This window comes from Ptychodera flava, chromosome 3 (assembly GCF_041260155.1).
Source record: "Ptychodera flava strain L36383 chromosome 3, AS_Pfla_20210202, whole genome shotgun sequence".
NCBI classification, from domain to species: Eukaryota; Metazoa; Hemichordata; class Enteropneusta; family Ptychoderidae; genus Ptychodera; species Ptychodera flava.
In genome coordinates this window covers 50326726-50347442 of record NC_091930.1, presented here as the reverse complement: position 1 = coordinate 50347442, position 20717 = coordinate 50326726, and the positions used below count along the sequence as shown (strand labels likewise).

The window sequence follows — 20717 nt, the reverse complement described above, 5'->3', positions numbered from 1 at the left end:
ATACAGGTAGAATAAACTGTCCACTGGGACTACATGTGCAATGTTGAGCAGATAAATAATAAATGTTTGCCCAAACAAAAAATGGCGCCCTCATGCAGATATAGCAAAACGCAGTACGCAGTGCATATGTGCATTGGAATCTTCACAGAAACAACGAGTAGTCCAATATAAGGCATATAGTGCTGATGTTTTCCACTGGGACACCATATGCTATGTTTTCTTTGTAATATTACCAGTTTTTAAAAATGGCGGGAAATCAAAATAACGGTCAAAATTTAAATTTACTTGTCCATTTTTTCAGTTGTAAAAGACTAAATCTGTAGAATTTAAAGAAAACCAGAGAAAATAGAAAGCCTTTTTCAGGTAGACAAATTTCAAGAGTTACAGCTACAGGGGCTTTAACTTTTGGTAATATTTACACGAATGGAACTAATTTGGGATACTTAGATCTTTATATTTTTCAAAGTTCTCAAAAATGTTAGTTGCCGTTTAGTTAAATGTTTGCAATATTACAAATTACTGAGTCTCATAAAACAAGTGTATAACTTAAAAAAGACAAGTCATCGTTGATGACACAGTCCCCACTTGTTCATCGTAATTTGCTTACTGGTCCTCGGAGAGTGAGGATATAGTCTTGTTCATTAATTAACTGGTCTGTGATTAAAAATACTGCAATAAAAATGAGGCTTAATGGCCGAGAACGAGCTCCGTGGTGGTGAAAATGTAAAACCAATCTGACAGTATGGATGACCAATCTAGAGCACAACATTTGTATCAAGTTACATGAAATTTGATAAACTATTTCTCGTATACTGGCCTTAATTGATACTGTTACATAACATTGCACATCATTACACTACTGGAAGATATGCATCCGTATCATGTTGCATCAATTTGATGCAACACTTCTAGATATTTCATATTAATTATGAAAATTTATCAAAATATGCAAATTAGAAAGTAATTGACATGATACTTCTTCATGTCTTCACACAGTATTACAGTACTCAGAGGTCAACGTCTGTCCATGTTTCATCAAATTTGATGCAGCATATCTGGACATACACTCTAATCAAAAAATTTCATTTCATATACAAATTAAAACTTTATAAACATGGCACAGATAAATGTCCTTATTCACCGATACAGCAATTTGAGCTCAACATCTGTACCAAGTTCCATGAACTTTGTTGTAAAACTTCTTGACATATCAGCCTAATTACCAAAATTCATCCAATATGCAAATAAGCAATTAATTGATAAGAAACTGTTACATATCTTTGCACACCATTTGACTACTGGAAAGAATAAATCTGTACTTTCATTGAATTTGATGCAGTAATACTAGACATAAGACAATAATTATCAAATTTCATTCAATATGTAAACTAACAATTAATTGATATGATACTCCTTAATGTGTTCACATAGTATTATAATACTGACAGATCAACATCTGCACAATTTAAAGCAGCATTCCTGGAGATAGCCCACTAATTAGGAAAAGGAATGAAATATGCAAATTAGCAATAATTATCATGATACTGCAAAGTGTCTTTGAACACTATTGTAGGGCTATGTGCTGAAAATTTGTACCATTTGTTTCATTTAATCTGTTGCAGAATATTCTAAACATTACCCTAATAACAAAAAAATCATCAAATATGCAAATTAGCAATTAATTGATGCAATACTGACATATGTCATTGACTGATATTTGAACTATCTGCACAAAGTTAACGTGATTAAAGCTTATTGCTGACCTACTTTAGTTTGGCTTTTCTGACACAAGACTAGTACAATCTTGCAATTTATCACTGTTCCACATTTTGACCTCAACAAGCCAATGTATTTATCGTGTACAGCGACACGGTGTACGTGTGCAAGTCATAGGTCAATCATTGTCCAGTCCTGTCTGGAACTCGGCTGCTCACTCCCCAGCATGATCTACTTTACAATCACCTTGAGTTTAGCGTTCATCGCTTTGGTAACTGCTGGTGACCCGATTGTAGAGATATCGCAAGGAAAGCTAGTCGGCAAGGCTGTGGAATTCTCACATAAAGATGTCGACGTCAGACGCACAGTGCACGTGTTCAAAGGGATCCCCTACGCCGAGCCCCCGATCGGTGACCTGCGATTTCGACCTACAAAAGCCAAAGCTGCCTGGGACGGTGTGTATGATGCCACGTACTTTAGATCAATTTGCATCCAACCTGCACACCCTTTATTTCCAGTTAACGGGCAACAGGATGAAGATTGTTTGTTTCTGAACGTGTACGCCCCTCAGTTGACGGTAAGGATAGAGCATAACCCTCTGGTTCCTATGGTTGTTAAGAAATACGGGTAAAACAATAAGAAACATCGGCTATACCGAGTTCGTGTCTGTGTAGAGCACCAGCCAGTATTAATTTTAATCTAATGCGTTTGATCTTTCTGTTTCGTGATTGGTTGTATTTCACGCTCCAGTTTTGCTCTGTGCTCCAAACAGTGTGTGGTGTTTCAGTGTTGACGAAGGGTTGTACCAGAACCGTAACAAGCGTTTTTTTATTTCCCATTGGTCAGTTTGTATTTTATTTTATCAATTTATCCACTTGTTGAAGTGTCATCCATTTGTATGTATGTATGTATGTATGTATGTATGTATGTATGTATGTATGTATGTATGTATGTATGTATGTATGTATGTATGTATGTATGTATGTATGTATGTATGTATGTATGTATGTATGTATGTATGTGTGTGTGTACGTGTGTGTGTGTGTGTGTGTGTGTGTATGTATGTATGTATGTATGTATGTATGTATGTATGTATGTTTGTGTGTATGTATGTATGTATGTGTATGTATGTATGTATGTATGTATGTATGTATGTATGTATGTATGTATGTATGTATGTATGTATGTATGTATGTATGTATGTATGTATGTATGTATGTATGTATGTATGTATGTATGTATGTATGTATGTATGTATGTATGTATGTATGTATGTATGTGTGAATGTATGCGTATATCTATGTTTTATCTATGTATATCATGTATCCATATATGTATCTGTGTATAGGTGTATCTCTGTTTGTTTGTTAATACGCAACCAACACATTATTGAATGCCTTTAATTTTATTACAGTCAGCGAAATTACCTGTAATGTTATTTCTTCATGGAGGTGTCTTCATAGTCGGTTCTGGGACATATCATTACGAAGGCACAGCTTTGGCTGCCATCGGTGACGTCATAGTAGTATGCATAAACTATAGACTTGGTCCCTTCGGGTTCTTTACTACAGGTAAGTATATGGTACTAAGAAAACGTAAATAGTAATATAGATGAGCTTACATTTGCAGATTAAACCGACATCAGATCACTATCCAATTATCCCAAATTAGTTCCAATCATGTTAAAGATTTGGACTTTGCAATTGTAAACAGAACAAACAGGATTAACAAAATAACAAATGAATGAAACCTAACTGAAACCTGTATGGGTTATACGTAAAATTGTGCTTATGACCCAAACCAGAACTGACCCAAAAATTCAGTAATACCTTGTTTTGCAATATGATGTGACCGAATCTGATTCCAAACATCATTATACCTTCTAAATAAAATTCAAGGTAATCACGCAGATTACTCTTTGTACAAAGTTGGTACCAGTGTTATGAAAACTTAATTTGCACAATGAGATCATCAGACATCATAAAGGAAAGGGGTATAGAAATGAACTGGGGAAGTGATGCATAAAACAGAGAAGTTCATTTTGTGTTTATGAATATACTTTGATAATAATTTTTTTATTTTGATTTCATACCGACGCAGGTGATGATAATGCCGCTGGCAACTATGCATTTTACGATCAGATCGCAGCATTACAGTGGGTGCAAGAAAACATCGAAGGTAGGGAAACTAGAGAGACTTTCACTCAGCTGAAATCTGAAGATTTAATCACGTATAATATGTCTACAGATTTTATAGAGGGCTCGGGTACAAAACGGTAGGCAGCACCACGATGACAATAGCTGCACATTTGAAAATGCTACAGATACTGTTGTCACAGATATTTGCTGCTACGGCTAACACTTTGGATTGATGTGAAGGCAATAGTGCCTATGTTGGTTTGGCTCTTGGCGGGCGCTTTGAAATTGGTGTTTGGAGAAAGGGGAGCTAGGCCATCATCACCGTCATCATCATCACCACCACCACAATCATCCTCATCATCATCATCATTATCATCATCATTATCATCGTCATCAACATCGTGGGAAACCACTTTATGTTTAGAAAGTCGTAGCAAAAGGGTACCTTTTGCATACATCATCGATCATACAATTGTTTTCCGTAATTATTAGCATGAAACACAATTCGGAGACAATTTCCTAGCCTTACAAAACACTAGTTGCTATCCTCAGATTAGTAGGGATCTCACAAATGTTCATCATCAGCAAAAGCAGATCAAACGAATATTTGATTATCTCTTCAAAAGCTTTTGGAGGCGATCCAAGTAAAGTGACTTTACTTGGTGAAAGTGCTGGCTCCATCAGCTCTGAGTACTTGATGATGTCACCACTGACAGAGGGTCTCTTCCAAAGAATTATTATGCAGGTAAGATAGAACGCACAATATACAAAGTCAAAACGTGCATGACACTTCTATGGCATACGATACAAGTGGTTATACTTTCAAACCCTATAGGTTTCATTTATTTGCGACATGATGCTATATGATGGCCAGGTTGATATTGTGATACAACATTTTCATAATCATAGGCCTAAAGTAAAATGCATCTATTTTATCAGAGTGCTGACGTACAACCTGTACATACCCCATACAGAACATATGCTCTATTTCGTATCGGCACAAAAGGCATTATGGCAAGAAATGCATTATACATACGAGACAATGTACTATACTTGCATCTTTAATTTGAATGCATCTTCTATCTAGACGTATGTAAATCCATATATGCTACATAAAGATGACTGTTTATCTGTCCACAATAACCTATATGTAATGTAATGTAGACACAATGATATTTCATTTGTTTCACGATTTTATTATTCAGAGTGCCACGTCTACATTTGTTGGGTTCCACGGAAAAGCCGGAGATTTCCACCACAAGATGGCTCACGGTCTGGGTAAGCTGCTCGGATGCGATAGAGAAACCTCTGAAGAATTAGTACAGTGTTTACGAACCGTGCCAGCTGAAGACTTCAGAAATGCGACTGATCCCACATTGGTAAGGCAATATCATTAAGTGTTGAACAGCTGAATTCAATTCAAGACACTTTAGATTTATTTACAGTATAAACCTGGGTATTCCGTCACATTTATGTGAGCTTTTATTACCCCGTGCATTGCAAATGATTTAGCCAAAAGAGAAAAGTATCACTTCCCTGTATCAGAAAAGAAACAAGGTTTACCGGCTGAATACATACTAGATATAGATGGCTGTTTATTTACCCAAAATAATAACATGTAAAAGTCAATGTACACGTTATATTTCTCACAGTATGTCAATATATGTATACATGTAGTACGTACTTTACCAAGCATATTGCAAATTACAGATAAATCAACTAAATCATTAGCTCTCCTGATCTTAGTCGGCGTCATCGCATCTGTCATCGAAACACTTTACAATAACCTCTTCAGATAAAAATTCTAATCCGCCTTTGAAATTACTAAATCCTGAAGTGATTTCTGCTGTTGTTGTGTTTTCAAATGGAAGAGTAATACTCGATTAAATGAGCCAGCTACTTCAACAGGTCCGTTTTTCCTTTTAATAAGCCATGGCTTGTACAGTCGATATGAACGGACTTACAAGAGATTACTTCGATAAATTGATATCAATAGTTTACTGACATTACCTACCATTAATTACCAGCCATATATGATACATAAACATGCGCATGAGTACGTATTGCGTAAGTTATCCTGATTTCACTTCTGATGCGGAAAAGGAATATTTTTCTCTTTTGAATAAGTAAATAATGAACCATAAGTAAAGAATGCCGCACAGTAAAACTACTTAAGATAGTTGGTGCCTCAAAACTAAAAATTTAAAATATTTGCCCAAGATTCCTCAACAGAAAAGTGACAGAATTATTATTTTTATGATCAAAATTAAAATCAGATGACACAGGAAAACATTTGCTATTGATTTAAATACCTAAAACTTACCTATTTTCCACATGCATATTGGCCATCATTTTCCCTATGGTTTATAGAAAAATACGACTTCGTATACTATATTTTCAAAATAAACTAGAAAGTTAAAGTATCAGTAAGTCTTCTTCTTTTAAAATGGGTCCATACATGCAGCCTACCGGAAATAACAGTCAGAATAAATATGTTTCCAAGGCCTTCCTACCTTAATTGCCAAGGAGCTCATCACAAAAAGAGCGCAGCGACGTCCATAGTCTTGCTTTCATATGGATCATGTGGATTGTACAACGAATGTACTTTCAGTCGCTTTATCGTAGCATAGAAACATATATGATAAGGCAAACTTCCCTTTCAAACTCGTTAGTTTACTTCAAGACATAAATAGAAGTATAAAGAAGGTGTACTTTCTTCATATTTGATCTTCTAACGGAGCATCATTAATCTGCAATATGTCAATGCTGACCGTGAAGGATGCCTTGATTTAAGTGTAGAAAGTTTCAATTCATTTAAAATCTGAACTCCGAAAAATCTCATTAAGGATCGCACGTATGTCTTCATGTCACAGGGTTTGCTAGCACAGTTTATTGGTTATGGCACTCCGTTCCCTCCAGTCGTTGACGGCACCCTGGTGACAGTTGACCCCGTAGACTTTATTCGTGAGAAAATGCTTAAGAAAAGAAATTTGGACATCATGATTGGAAGCACGGCCGATGAAGGATCCGTGTACTTGCTTACGGTAAGGCCAAGTGCATTGAACGAGTCTACAGTATCGATGAATAGAAGTGTCTACGAAACCGCTTATCCCATGTTCCTGCCTGGTCCTTTGAGGAACAACCCAGCTGTTCTTGATGCCGTCAAACTCATGTATGTCAACTGGGAAGAAGCAGACAACGACGAGGCTGACTACTTAGACGCCTTCTTTCAGATGGGTACCGACCACGGCTTCACTTGTCCCGCGGATGTATCGGCGCGTTCGTATTCACAGGCTGGTGCAAACGTGTACCTCTACATCATGACCCACGTACCTGCTAGGTCAATATGGCGGCTGAAGTGGATGAGGGCAGCCCACGCTGAAGATTTACCATTGTTGTTTGGATGGCATTTCTCTTTCTGGGAGGACTGGACAATGCCACCGGAGGATGTAGAGATGTCTCTGAAAGTCATGAAATATTGGACAAATTTTGCCAAGACAGGGTAAGAATCCGATGATGAACCACTTTATTCCTCAAAATGGCCACCGACCAAATGAGTTTATTACATCATAATTTCAAAAGTGTCTAGAATTTTTAAACTCCGCGGAAAATGTTGATAAATCAGTAACGGTGCGAACATTGCAGCTTGAAGTAGCCACATTTTCCCCACACCTAATTTCTTTAGAAATGAACATAGGTCACACTTGACATGTTCAGTAAGCTTGCCCAATACAAAAACATGAAGGGCATAACATGGGCATGTTTAAACATTTACAAACACACGCTAGTCAACTCATATGGCGTGTAATGTACGTACACACCAACACACGAGGAAGCGTTCCAATCCAAAGGTAGATATTTCGACGTCAAGATATAGTATTGCTACAACTTTAATAGTATCACTGTTACTTTTTCTTGCTTAACATGATATTGTTTTATGTCTAAACGTATCGTATGTATATATTACTTAGCAATCCAAACCAGTGCTGCGATGACGCCGAGGTATCTGAAGAGGATAAGCCAGAAGCATGGCCTCTGTTTAAAGTACCCGGATTAGCGTACAAGGAATTGTCACTGGAGATGAACACCAAATATGGTTTGAAGGCCAGAGAATGTGCTATGTGGAATGACTTCATTCCTAAGCTATTGAAACACACAGGTTTGTTGATATTGACAAACAATTATTCATTGATATGATATGTTTAAACGTACTCGAAGGTCAAAGGTAACAATTCTAGACCCAAGGGTAGCAATCAATCTATGATAAAACAAATATCACTGAATATGTAAAACTGTCTTCCAATGTGAGATGTGCACTTTAAGGTATGGCGTTATTAGGAAATTACAGTGAGTATAGAGGAGGAGTTATTGAGCGAGGGTTAATGCACGTTCTGAAGCCTGCGGCGTTAACACGGCGTTATTGCCAAATGTAATTGAATTAAGCACAGGCCGCACTTCAGAAAAGGTTCGCAATGTTTGCAATATGGGCGGTGGCATAACCTGAAAACGAGAGTAGTAATCACAAGGTATTTCCCTTTTGAAGCAAGGAGATATTTTGCCAGACTAAGTGATGGTAGTAAGGATGACGGAGTAGTGAGGTGTCAAAATATACGTCATTAGTAATTCTGGATAGATTTGTGAAGTTAATATTATCTTAGTATGTACGTAGATATATATTTATATACTACAGTATTATTTATTTATCTATTTATTTGTTTATTTAGTTATTTATTTATTAACTTCGACTCATACACAAATGTCACAACGTTCAAAACTATATACATCCACACTGGCCGGGGTCCTGGGAAAAAATAAATTATATGCGCAGGTGACTAGCGGACAATGGTGCAAGTTAAAACAAGCTAAGTAAAACATAGTATCAAAGACAAGCATTTATTTTTCATCTTTGCAGACACAAATATTGTTTGTTCAGCCAGAGATGACGAAACTAAGAAGTACACAGAAGAAGGAAATCGACCCTAGATAAAGATGGCAGAGAGCGGATTCGGCAATACCTTGAATATTTTGGACTAACGTTTTCACGATCACTGAAACTTTACAATATAGAGATATTCATAGATTTGCTGAACAAGTTACTTATCAAAATTAATTGAAGTTTTCTGCTTAGCAGGTAGAGACCTTGTCATTTCTGTCAATTCCTTGTTACAATATTGCAATTATATATTTTAAATATTCTGATTCCAAATTGGCATAGTCGTTAGATTAGTTGCGTATTAGCAAAATATTCGCAATCAAACTGTCTTATATAGATGTTTGGTGTATTAAGATGGCAAAATTTCAGTTCACCGATGATCATTTAAGAACTTTTTGATATAAATGCAAAGAACAGACGACAAGAGCCATGCAAAGAATCATATTCTGCAAAATCCCTATTCTCCAAGATTGAATTCTACAAGTGTAACACGGCATTTTGAAAAGCAAAGTGGGAACTTGTAAACAAAATGAAAGTTAGGGACCGTCTCATATTGTCGCAGAAGTTCAAAAAGCGAAATTTATTCGTTTAGGGGGGGAGGGGGTTTGACCTCCATTCAATTAGTGAACTTCACTTTCGCACTTTTATTTTGTGATCACAAGTTTTCGTGTGTTTATTTTAAATTAAAGAAAAAATGCACACTCGTGCCAACAACTTTGTAACTGTTTCCATCTCGTTCGTTCCCAAAACACAATTTACCGATAGTAACATTGTATCCTAAACCTTTCATTCATCAAATTATTCAAAGACAAAAAGTATCATTTTTTAAAATGTGCTAATTATAAGCGTCTACTCTAAACTAGATGTCTTTATTCTCACTTGTTATGCACCTGGTCATAGTCGTTTTAATATGATTGAACACGCCTGGGCCCCCATGTTGAAGTTTCTCGCCGGAGTGACTCTAGCTATATGTCTACCTGGTGAGGAAAAACCACCATGTAAACAGACTCAGATATAACCGAAGCCCAAATTCGCTGTAAGGAATCAAAGCAAGTGTCTGCGACAACGCAATCAAACAGTCAATGCATACTGGAACGGCCAGAACTGGACAGGGTTTCCTATAACAAGTGAGGGATATCCGTATTTTGGGTAAATCGCCTGAACCGTATGACGATCATGGATTACTCGGATGTTACTGCATTTGCAAGTGCTGGCATTAGGGCATTGCAGACCAAGCCTCGGTTTGTTTAATGTTGTAATGTGGTAAGGGGAATACGTCTTTAGTAGCTATAACAAAATGCAACATTGTACTCTTAAAGGCAGACATGAACATTTCGCACTTTTGAAGTTTCGTTTAGGGGGAGGGAGGAGGGGGTTTTGATCTAAACGAAGAAATTTCGTTTCTTGAACTTCTGCGACAATCTGAGACGGTCCCTTAAAAGAATTAAATGGAGATTATTGCTGTGAATGATAATGTTAAATTGTGAAACTATGAATTGTATGAGTATAGCAGACCGAGTATTAGAATGCCAAATAGAATGGTTTTAGAGACATAGAAAGTCAAGTTGTAAATTAAAAATAGAATAGTAATACAGGAAGTCGAAAGTAATTTTGAGTCGTAGTATTGAATTCTTAATAGACATAATTGCAAGCAGTAATTTTTGCATCGGTTTTGATCTAAACGAAGAAATCTCGTTTCTTGAACTTCTGCGACAATCTGAGACGGTCCCTTAAACGAATAAAATGGAGAGTATTGCTGTGAATGATAATGTTAAATCGTGAAACTATGAATTGTATGAGTATAGCAGACCGAGTATTAGAATGCCAAATAGAATGTTTTTAGAGACTTAGAAAGTCAAGTTGTAAAATTGAAAATAGAATAGTAATACAGAAAGTCGAGAGGAACTTTGAGTCGTAGCATTGAATTCATAATAGAAATAATTGCAAGCAGTAATTTTTGCATCGATTGGACACCGTACACAGAATGCCCAATCAAAGTCTCTGAACATTGCTAGCATCGGCAAAAAGTATGTCGATTCTTTCCCTGTCGCCTAAAATCCGTGTTTTACATGGTATTATTCAAACATCCATTGGCAGAAAAGCCATTGGTCGAACGACATCGACACTGATATGTAACGCTGTATTTCATGGCACGTAGAGTGTTGCAGAGGATACCCGCCTACACGTGTGGCAATAGTTGCTATCATTTAATAATTAACTTGTCAAAGTCTTTCATTTGTTTTCTTTGGTTTACTTGTAGAAGGTATTAACAAGACAACAGAATAATACTGATTTAACCTAGCAGTCTGCGAGATGATGAAGCATGGTATTTACATGTACAGGGGAAGGAGTGGTTATGTCATATAAATGCAAATAACTAATGTATGCAACAATCACTCTCACAAATACACGTACAAAAGGAAAACACGTGAAAGCATACAATATCCATACACAAGACATAAACCAATTTAAAGTTTCCGACTTGTACAGAATACTCTTTGAATGTATCTCAACATCCTGTAGCTGGCTATTTTCCAATGGGTGAACTGTTATTATGGTGAAGAATCCGCGCAGCCCATAAGTTGGTTAGAAAAAATATCGAAAAGTACCAGCAAAATGGAAACTTTCATTTTCCAGGAGAATAATCACTCAAAAAGCATCCATATATTTTCGTTTTGGCAAAAACATAACACACAAGTCAATAGCCTCAGCCGTGCAAGCGCGCAGCCGTCGCGTGTCAAGGGTCATCGCCCCAGTCACCCGCTTGGCACGAAGTAGGCTGCAGCGCTGAGCTTGCCACAGTTGGCTACGAGGCTATTAAAACGTGTGACGAAGAGAAATGTCTTAAATACATCTTTATTCAAAGTCCATCAACTACGAACAGTTAACTGTCACTTTTTAAAAATTCCATAGCTGCGCGAGCTTATTGGCTCAACCTAGTGGGATAGTATCTTACTATATAAATCTAATTAACAATGATACTGTTTTACGTATACTCAGCAATTCTAACTTGCGATCCCATGACAAAAGTCACTGGTATTGACAAATCTATAAAATTAAAAAACATAATCGTTCGGATGCGGATATTTCGTGTTAATTATTATTAATTTATTGTTAACTGCTTAATTTATAACGTTTGCTGCAAACACAAACCGATTAAAGGTTCTGACTGTATAAAAAGTGTACTTTGAACTTGCTGTTTACAGGTATGTCTGTACCGTACATGAAGTTCAGTTTTGCAATGGCCACTTTAGTGTTCGAGAAACTTACGCTGGTATCAAGAACGATATTTTCAACACTATTCCCTTGACCGACATTTAAGGATTTTGTACGATTAAGCTTAATCGATAATAGTCTAAAGTGTATGATATGACCTGGCGGCTTGGTCACCCTTCGTACAAACAAGGACCAAAGGTCACTAGTTAATGCTTGACATGAATATCGGGTCGACGACACGACTCATTCACAACTCTACTCCCAAACCTGCAACATGCTATTTACTCGATTCGCGGTGTTTCTGGCGGTGAGTTCTTACTGTGCGGCGGTCGATCCGCTGGTAGAAATCAGATCTGGAATTTTACTCGGTACGTCAGTGGAGTTCTCACATAAGGATGTCGATGTCAAGCGAACTGTAAATGTGTTCAAGGGGATACCGTACGCCGAGCCACCGGTCGGTGAACTGAGATTCCGACCCCCTCAGCCTAAAGTTTCGTGGGAGGGAGAATACAACGCCACCTACTACAGATCGATATGCATTCAACCTCCTAACCCCTTCCTCCCCATAGAGGGGAAACAAGATGAAGACTGCCTGTTTCTGAATGTGTACGCTCCAAAGACAACAGTAAGTACAACAGCCTGACAGATGTAGCACGCTTTTTGTGCGTCGTAGAATTTCAAGCAATACCGTAGTGTTCACAAGTTTGTATATTGGTGTAAATTTCAATGTATGTTTAGTATTAGAGCAACGGTAGAAATCTGTGGAGAAGCACATAGATTTACTTGACAACATTGACCTCAAATGATGATGCACAGGGAAGACACGTGATGGTACGATGGGTGGTCGGATGAAACAGTTGTTTGGATTGTATAGAGGTCAAGAGCAGTGACCGGAAACAATGAAAGATAGGACATGTCAGTTATTGACATAGATGAGATGTCTCCGGTCTATGAGTCTGTCACTGAATTTTGTACCCCTTATCTTTGATACGTTGATCAATTTCCACTGACTGTCACTTTGATTATAGGGAAGAATGCACATCAAGGTCAAGGTATCTGATTTACTTCTCTCTCATCACATGAATTGGGGCAATGGAGAATGGGGACAGCATCAAAATAGATGGGTCAGCTTAACGTCACAATACTTCAGTTCATTGGGGATAGATTATTCTGAGAGACTCGTTAAAGTGGTGAAGTCTCTAACCATTTCCAAATCGAACAACTTTATTACACATTCCAATAAGTTTGCAAACGATGATCAGTACACATCTTATTACCGATGCATCGCTCGTAAGTCGTATTTATAGAGACATTGAAAGTATCTTTATAAATCTTGTTATGACTGAACTGGTGTACCCTGATTTGAATAATATAGACCTACAGTTAAACCAAATTACACGACGTGAAAATGGAGCATTGACCTATAGTGAAAGAATAGATAAAAGAATCAATACAGATTACTTCAAATTTACCAAAAGACAAATGTGTAACACAAACCAAACGGTTATGATGCATCACTTGAATAAACAAAATAAAAATAAATAAACAAGTATAGCACAAAATAAATGATAATTTAATAAATAAATGACGTAATTAATTATCATAGTCGCACTTAAACTCAATTGTTTCGCAGTTTGTTAAAAATTTAATCATCATTTTGTTCGCCAATCTATTTTATTTAGTTACTAAAATTACTGACTCATCAAATTTTCAACCAGGTCTAATTAATATTTTGCAGCAATCGAGAAAGTTGCCTGTCATGGTTTGGATTCACGGGGGCGCTCTTGTCGTTGGTAGTGGCTCAGGCGACTTTTACGATGGTACAGTATTGGCTGCTGTTGGTGACGTAGTTGTTGTCACATTCAACTACAGGCTTGGAGCCCTTGGTTTCTTCGTAACGGGTAGGTATCACCATTAAAGTAGAATCCGCCTCTGGGACAGATATTTGGACTTTCCAACTTTTCCAACGTTTTTTCTGATCTGCCACATGTGGGGGCTCATTTTGAAGCCCTTTGAGTAAAAAATATTTTAACGTCTTATTTTTTTTTTGAAAATCGAAAATGTATTTTTCCCCATAGAGTTAACACAGGGATGGCGGCCATTTTGAATTTCAAATATCGGTAAATCTTTGGTTATTTGTTTCTCTGGTACCGGAATTTGCACGGCGACCCCTGATTTTTATTCTTGATTTTGACGTGAGTGGTTGAAAGATTCCTTGAGGAAAGTTTGAGAGAAGGTTTAAGTCTTTGACTTTCTAGACGCATACTACCTTAGCATGTTGAAGCTGCACATTGGAAGACATCTTGTGAAAGCAAACATGCAATTGTCTTAACAGAAAGAGCATTAATTAAAAAGACCATGGTTAAAAAACCACTAAAACAGAGAAAAAAAAACAACATAAAATTCAAGGCAATCTCGAAGAAGTGAAAGACGTCATGCAGATTAGTGAAAAAATACTCTAGAGTAGACAAAATATAAGCTTAGGGGATAAAACAGGAGAGACAGAAAAAAAATCTACAACCACTGGTTTAATTCTATTTCCACGTTTCAGTGTACATTCACAAATATTCTGCAATTTTCGATTGTTACATTACTCAGGCGATGAGCATGCCACCGGTAACTATGGATTGTACGACCAGATTGCGGCGTTACAATGGATTCAAACAAATATTGAAGGTGAGAGAGAGATTGGTAGGAAATGAAGCGACTAATTGCAAGGATAGTAGAGTTAACTTACCCGTGTTCATAACGATGATGATTATAATGATGATGATAATGTTGGTATATATTGATAATAACAGTGACAGTTATCATGAAGACAAAGTTACAATTGATGCATTTTTCCGTCAGATTTCATTGGTAAAGAAATGTGTTTACGTATTTTTTGGCAATTTGTTCAGGGATCTGCTAGAAAACCATCGTCTAGTGTCTTTTTAAAAAGAGTAAAGCCTCCCTCATAATATTTTTCTCAACAGCCTTTGGCGGTGATCCAAACAAAGTGACAGTATTTGGTGAAAGTGCTGGGTCGATCAGCGCAGAATTTCTTCTATTATCACCACTGACGGATGGACTATTCCACAGGGTAATTTTGCAGGTAATTATGAAATTACAGAGTCGATTGCACTTGCAATGAACATTTAGCAAAAATGTCGATCTTTCTGATTGGCTATGATCGAAATGATGGATTTAACATACATTTGTTCATATTCTAATGGGCAGTCATCATTGGCTGTCTAATTTGCCTTGTAAAAATGATGTAATTATGCTTTCTGTCATATGACAACCAATGCATTATTATTTATATCTCGCGACACATACGGTCACCGCAAAGTATGAAATATCATGCATTTCAAAGCACCTTCGTGTGCTTTGTGCAATATCGTGTGTTCCATTTGATGAGGATTCCATGTTATGGGCGTCTATATACTTCAGACATACAGGCGATCTGAAAATACAATATTGCTCACGTAAATATCTAAGGCAATGACGCAGGAAAATAGCGAAATTCCAAACTGAAAATATTGGCGAGTGTGTTTGAGATACAACTGAACGGGAGTTCCCTCATGGAAACATTTTCAGCAGAAACCCTTTGCATATTACTCCTGTATATAATCAGTTCTCAGGCTCCCTGATGAATTTAAAAATCAGGTGAGAAGACCGGAGGGGGGGGGAGGTGTTGGGGTTGAGTGAAGGTAAGTATTTTTCGAATAGAGATGTTTCCTACTCACCATCTCCTCAACGAAACATTAAATTTATCATTTCATTATGCAGAGTGGTACGGCAACAATGGCTGGTTTTACAGGCAGCGATTCAGCTTTTCACAACACCATTGCACACGGTCTTGGGAAAATTGTCGGGTGTGAGAAAGACACTTCCGATGAATTGGTCGCATGTCTCCGTTCTGTCGAAGCTGATGATTTTCGGAATTCAAGTGATATGTCATTGGTAAGGACAAGTATATTTGGCTTTAATTCGAAAATACCGGAGAACCATGTAAAATGCAAAAATAAACCTAAAACTAAGAAAAAGCAAGACACCCATCATTACATTTTTTTTACTGAGACCCCTCCACACGTTGTAGAGTTCAGAAGCACTCACGCTCGCGCGTTCACTATCACACATCATGATGATGTCACATCGCACACAAACTTATCAAAGCAATGAATATACATCGCTTAGTCTGGGCGAAAGATAGCCTCGGGGACAATTCTGTGCACCAGCAGAGCTATCAACCCAGGGTAGAAAATACGGTGTTTTCGAACCCACAACCTACGGTATCAGTCACCTAGCGGAGAAGCAACGGCAGAAGTAGAAGATAAAAATGACAATGTTTGCCTATATTTTGATCTAAATAATCCTGATGATTTCGGATATATACGATCCAAATCATACGATATCGTTGTACTTCTAGAAGCAGTTTTGCCTTTAAGTGGTTACAAGAATGCACCGCGAAATCATCCTATGTCGCCACATACTCTAAAATTCGCGTGTGATATGTACGTTTTTATCTCCATCGCGATTTTGCCACTTACAGCACAAAGGGTGGTTAATTCGCCTTGCCATTAGCCGAGTTTTACAAAGTGTAAGGCAACTTTGTGATGGCGAATTCTTCGAAATAATTGTCTCTCATGACGAGGCTTGAAAAGTAAGCAAAAATGAAAGTAAAGTCAAACCGCTCCTGAGTTGTAGAATTTGAACTTGGATCATCATCCATGAATTACAATGACTGGCATGGTGGCGAGTGTTCAACAAGGGATGGGCGCGTAAACTCTTTCGTTTTATCAGTGAACTTTTTTCAGCGATTATCACGATGTGTATTGTACATTCAACTAATGAGTATAACAATTGTTTGCATTCTCGCGTGATCGTGTTTGGGTATTTATTATTTTCTACCACATCTCCAGGAGTAGGGTCAAAGAAAAATTAGCCTATTTTATCAGAAGAGCAGCATTTTTGCCATATACTCGTCTCAAAAACAGCTTCTCTGAAATTATAGATGTAATACCATAAATGACGCTAGAACGACGCCGCTTTGTAAGCTTCCGTATTATCTCCACCCGAAAAATATATTTCTCACAGAAAATGTATTTTTATTGTGATGACTTGCTTCATTGTTGCTGGAAATCTCTTAATTGTTGCCATTGTTCAAAGAGATGAAGTTTTAAAGTCATTAAATCCTATGATTTGTATCACAGGGCTTGATAGCTAATGTTACTGGGCTTGGTGAAGAGCTGACTGGTCTTCCGTTTCCACCATTTGTGGATGACAAACTGATCAAACAACACCCTGTAGATACCATTCGTGAAAAGGCGTTCACTAAAACGAACGTCGATATCATGATTGGAGCAATGGCCGCTGAGGGCGCAGTCTTTTTACCCATGGCTATGTCTCATATGCTTAGCGAGTCTGAAATCTCCTTGAACAGAAGTGAGTACGAAGCGATGTATCCGATGTTCGTGACCGGACCAGTGAAGCAGAACACAGTTGGTGTTAGCGCCATCAAACTCATGTACATGAACTGGGAAGACGCGGACCTCCAAGACAGCGATTATATTGACGCCCTCGTTCAGATGATAGGCGACGAGAATTTCATTTGTCCCATGGATCTATCAGCCCGAGCTTACGCGCAATCTGGCGCCAAGGTGTACCTCTATCACATGACTCACACACCGGCAAATTCAATATGGCGGATTAAGTGGATGGGGCCGGCACATGCTGAGGACATCCCGTTCGTATTTGGATGGCATTTCTTTCATGGTACGAACTGGACAATGCCTCCTGAGGAAGTGGAAATGTCATTGAGTATAATGAAATATTGGACTAACTTTGCAAAGACAGGGTAAATTATCAATGTTTTCTGCAACAATTTTAGTGATTCTTCAAGAAAAAGTAGTTCTCATCAAAATGAGAGCATATTTACAAAACGTGAAAGGAAGGTTGTTGTTTTCTCAGAATTGTTCTTATGGTTTCAAATTGGTAAAATGTTATATACAATACTATTATTTTGGCTTAACTTTAAGTTTTTACTCTTTCCGACTGTCGTGTAATTTACTGTAAATACATGTAGTGGTTCAATGTAATGCTTTTCCACAATAGTACTCCATTATCTATCAACATTAATAACACTTGGGAGATATTTTCAATTGACTATTTCTAGGCTTGAGTTCATATATCATGTATCACCGTCCCCTGATTCTTTGTCACAGTAGAAACCATTAAATGATGAGGGAGTGGCATTGACTTGTCGCTCTGCTTTTGTGTCGTCAGTACTATTCGTACATCATAGAATGTAAAAAGGCAATATTAATCGGTGTGTGTATAATAGCTAAGTCCATGGACCAAATACATTAATACCTGTGTTCTACTATAGTAATGGATTGCTTGTTTCTTTTTTAATAACATCAGCAATCCCAATTGTCAAAGCGATGATGAGACACATTCTCAAGGAGACACTGAGTGTGAATGGCCACTCTATCAAGTACCTGAGTTAGCGTACAAGGAACTGTCTTTGAAGATGGAAACCAAACGAGCTTTGAAAGCCAAGGAGTGTGCATTCTGGAATGATTTCGTTCCAAAGTTGCTGGATGAATATGGTGAGCATAGACTCAAAAATTCATTTTGAGGGAATTTTAAGGCCGTTTATGTAATCAACTCTGAAAGAATGTACAATATAACGGCATGTTACAGGATGGCAACATGTCAATTTTTTACAATGATCCACTGTGCCCTTTCAGGTTTTATTGGTGACGGAATATGAAATAGAACGTCGTTACAGATTCCCGCCTTTGTTATATTTCTTTCCTTCACAATCGCAATTAGCGGTTTGCAATAGATAATACTGAGATACACTTTTTCTGCAAATGACCCCAAATATTGTTTGGTAGGCTAAGTGAAGTTAAATCTTTGCATCGGATCACCGTATTAAAAAATCGTTTTTTACTTTTCTGTTTGCGTCCAGGATCTGTCGGCAAATGTTTAGGGAATGAAGACGAAGAGAAGAAGTACACTGAAGAAAGACATTAGCCCTGGCAGTGTGTCTGAAGTACTTGTAAACAATAATAAGGAGTTAGTTTGCAAAATAATTGATGGGTTCTTTGTATTTACTTTGTAGACTGCAATTTTTTCTAAAGATAGTACTGAATGCCTATGATAGAGCTTTAATTTCTGATGACAAGAAGTCTACCACACTTTAGTGTACTGCTACAGTTTACTATATACATTCCATATGCAATGTTTTAAATACGATTCGAACAAATTTGGGATAATTGGATGGTGAAGTAATGTCAATTTCAGCTACAAATGTAACCTCATCTGCTTTTCTTTTTACGGTACACATTTGTTTTTATGAGTAATTTGTAATATTACAACATTAAACTATAGGGCACCCAACATTTTTGAGAAATTTGAAAAATATGAAGATACAATTATCCCAAATTAGTTCCAATCGTGTTTTTATTTTAAGTGAGCACATTTTTAGCAAGTGAATTTTCCGAAGTAATGCATTGCGGCGATATGATTAGAAATAAAGGGCGACCTGACTGATATAGCGTTAAATCAGAAAACCTTCCTTTCACTGGAATATTGAAGTGACTGAAGTAATCTCGTAATAATAATGCTAAAATCACAAAGGCGTTTCAAAAAACCGCAAGTTTTCAAACGTCAATAGAATTTACCAATTTCATTACATCACACAGTGTAAATGTAGACTTATAAATGGAAGTTTGCAACGTTAACGTGAGACGTATTCTATGTCCGATATGAAGGTATACTTAATTATCATTAGAGCACTGTGTACTTAAACATGCAACTTAATTCTAGAAAAAGTATCATCTACTTTTCTAAATACGTATTTTACTGCCATGTTTTATTGCATTATCTACTGTATATGTATTTTACTCAATCAGTATGTAACATTATTCGTTCATTATCTAAATGTTGTGTAATATGTCTTTGGAAGACAGGCATTAAAATTTGTGTGGAACCTTCCATCCTCAATCAAGGGTATTCTTATGCCTACTACTAAACTGTCCATCATCTGAAAAAAATCAAAATTAAGATAGATCGCGATTCGGGGGCAGAAATTAGGGCTTTTGAATCTTATAAATTCTTTTCTGATCTACCACTTGTCGGGGAAGGCTCATTTTAAAGGTCGTGGTGAACGAAAATTTTCACTGCCTTGGTTTTTCGAAAATAAAAATTTTATTTTTCCCGTACAGTTAACAAAGGTATGGAGGCCATTTTGAATTTCAAATATCTGGAAATCCTAGGTAATTGGTCTGTCTAGTACCAAATTTTAACGGTGACCCCCCCCCCCGACTTTCATTCTTGTTTTGGTAAGAGAATGATAGAAAGTTTCATTGAAGAAAGCGTGAGCAAAAGTTTACGTTTTTCACTTTCGAGACGCATATACCTTAATGAAAACATCACATATCAAGTCTAAAAATATTCGAGCAGTTATTCCACACGATATGAATTTCAAACAGATCGTCTTAAGACGGGATGAGCAGATATCTATCTCTTAGTTCTTACTTGCACTGAAAAACAAAATACGATGCGATAAGATCCGAGTCAAACATCGGGAACTTCGTAACCGTACAAATACTGATCGTGGTGATAATCAGATATTCATACAACTTATCATTTGCTGATTATGTACCCTGTATCGTCTAAATCAGGCTGCATGACGAGAACATGGATCATACTTAAGGTTCCAT

At 37.2% G+C, this 20717-nt stretch overlaps 4 protein-coding genes across 4 annotated transcripts in view; all 4 read left to right on the top strand.

The window, feature by feature from the left end:
• The window catches only part of LOC139130231 (uncharacterized), an 87058-nt gene that overhangs the window by 31882 nt on the left and 34459 nt on the right, over positions 1–20717 (top strand). The window lies entirely within an intron of this gene.
• Positions 1920–8847, top strand: LOC139127154 (acetylcholinesterase-like). Its single transcript, XM_070693075.1, has 8 exons — positions 1920–2293; positions 3131–3287; positions 3817–3894; positions 4481–4599; positions 5060–5233; positions 6728–7356; positions 7826–8013; positions 8767–8847. Exons 1-8 carry the CDS (start codon positions 1943–1945, stop codon positions 8835–8837), a joined length of 1767 nt encoding a protein of 588 aa, XP_070549176.1. The 5' UTR covers positions 1920–1942; the 3' UTR covers positions 8838–8847.
• On the top strand, positions 12278–17434 carry LOC139129385 (carboxylesterase 1D-like). The gene is made up of 7 exons (XM_070695020.1): positions 12278–12628; positions 13742–13904; positions 14602–14679; positions 14979–15097; positions 15775–15948; positions 17199–17330; positions 17429–17434. Exons 1-7 carry the CDS (start codon positions 12278–12280, stop codon positions 17432–17434), a joined length of 1023 nt encoding a protein of 340 aa, XP_070551121.1.
• LOC139127146 (acetylcholinesterase-like) lies at positions 17411–19382 on the top strand. The gene is made up of 3 exons (XM_070693069.1): positions 17411–17842; positions 18409–18596; positions 18962–19382. The coding sequence occupies exons 1-3, from the start codon at positions 17445–17447 to the stop codon at positions 19024–19026; spliced, it is 651 nt and encodes a 216-aa protein (XP_070549170.1). The 5' UTR covers positions 17411–17444; the 3' UTR covers positions 19027–19382.

Excerpts from the sequence above, each read along its gene's own strand:
- LOC139127154 (XM_070693075.1), top strand. The coding sequence starts at position 1,943 with ATGATCTACTTTACAATCACCTTGAGTTTAGCGTTCATCGCTTTGGTA. Across the intron at positions 4,600-5,059 it reads TCCAAAGAATTATTATGCAG|AGTGCCACGTCTACATTTGT; the intron begins GTAAGATAGAAC and ends TTTATTATTCAG. Across the intron at positions 7,357-7,825 it reads ACAAATTTTGCCAAGACAGG|CAATCCAAACCAGTGCTGCG; the intron begins GTAAGAATCCGA and ends TATATTACTTAG.
- LOC139129385 (XM_070695020.1), top strand. The coding sequence starts at position 12,278 with ATGCTATTTACTCGATTCGCGGTGTTTCTGGCGGTGAGTTCTTACTGT. Across the intron at positions 12,629-13,741 it reads TGTACGCTCCAAAGACAACA|CAATCGAGAAAGTTGCCTGT; the intron begins GTAAGTACAACA and ends AATATTTTGCAG. Across the intron at positions 15,098-15,774 it reads TCCACAGGGTAATTTTGCAG|AGTGGTACGGCAACAATGGC; the intron begins GTAATTATGAAA and ends TTCATTATGCAG.
- LOC139127146 (XM_070693069.1), top strand. The coding sequence starts at position 17,445 with ATGTATCCGATGTTCGTGACCGGACCAGTGAAGCAGAACACAGTTGGT. Across the intron at positions 17,843-18,408 it reads ACTAACTTTGCAAAGACAGG|CAATCCCAATTGTCAAAGCG; the intron begins GTAAATTATCAA and ends TAATAACATCAG. Across the intron at positions 18,597-18,961 it reads AAAGTTGCTGGATGAATATG|GATCTGTCGGCAAATGTTTA; the intron begins GTGAGCATAGAC and ends GTTTGCGTCCAG.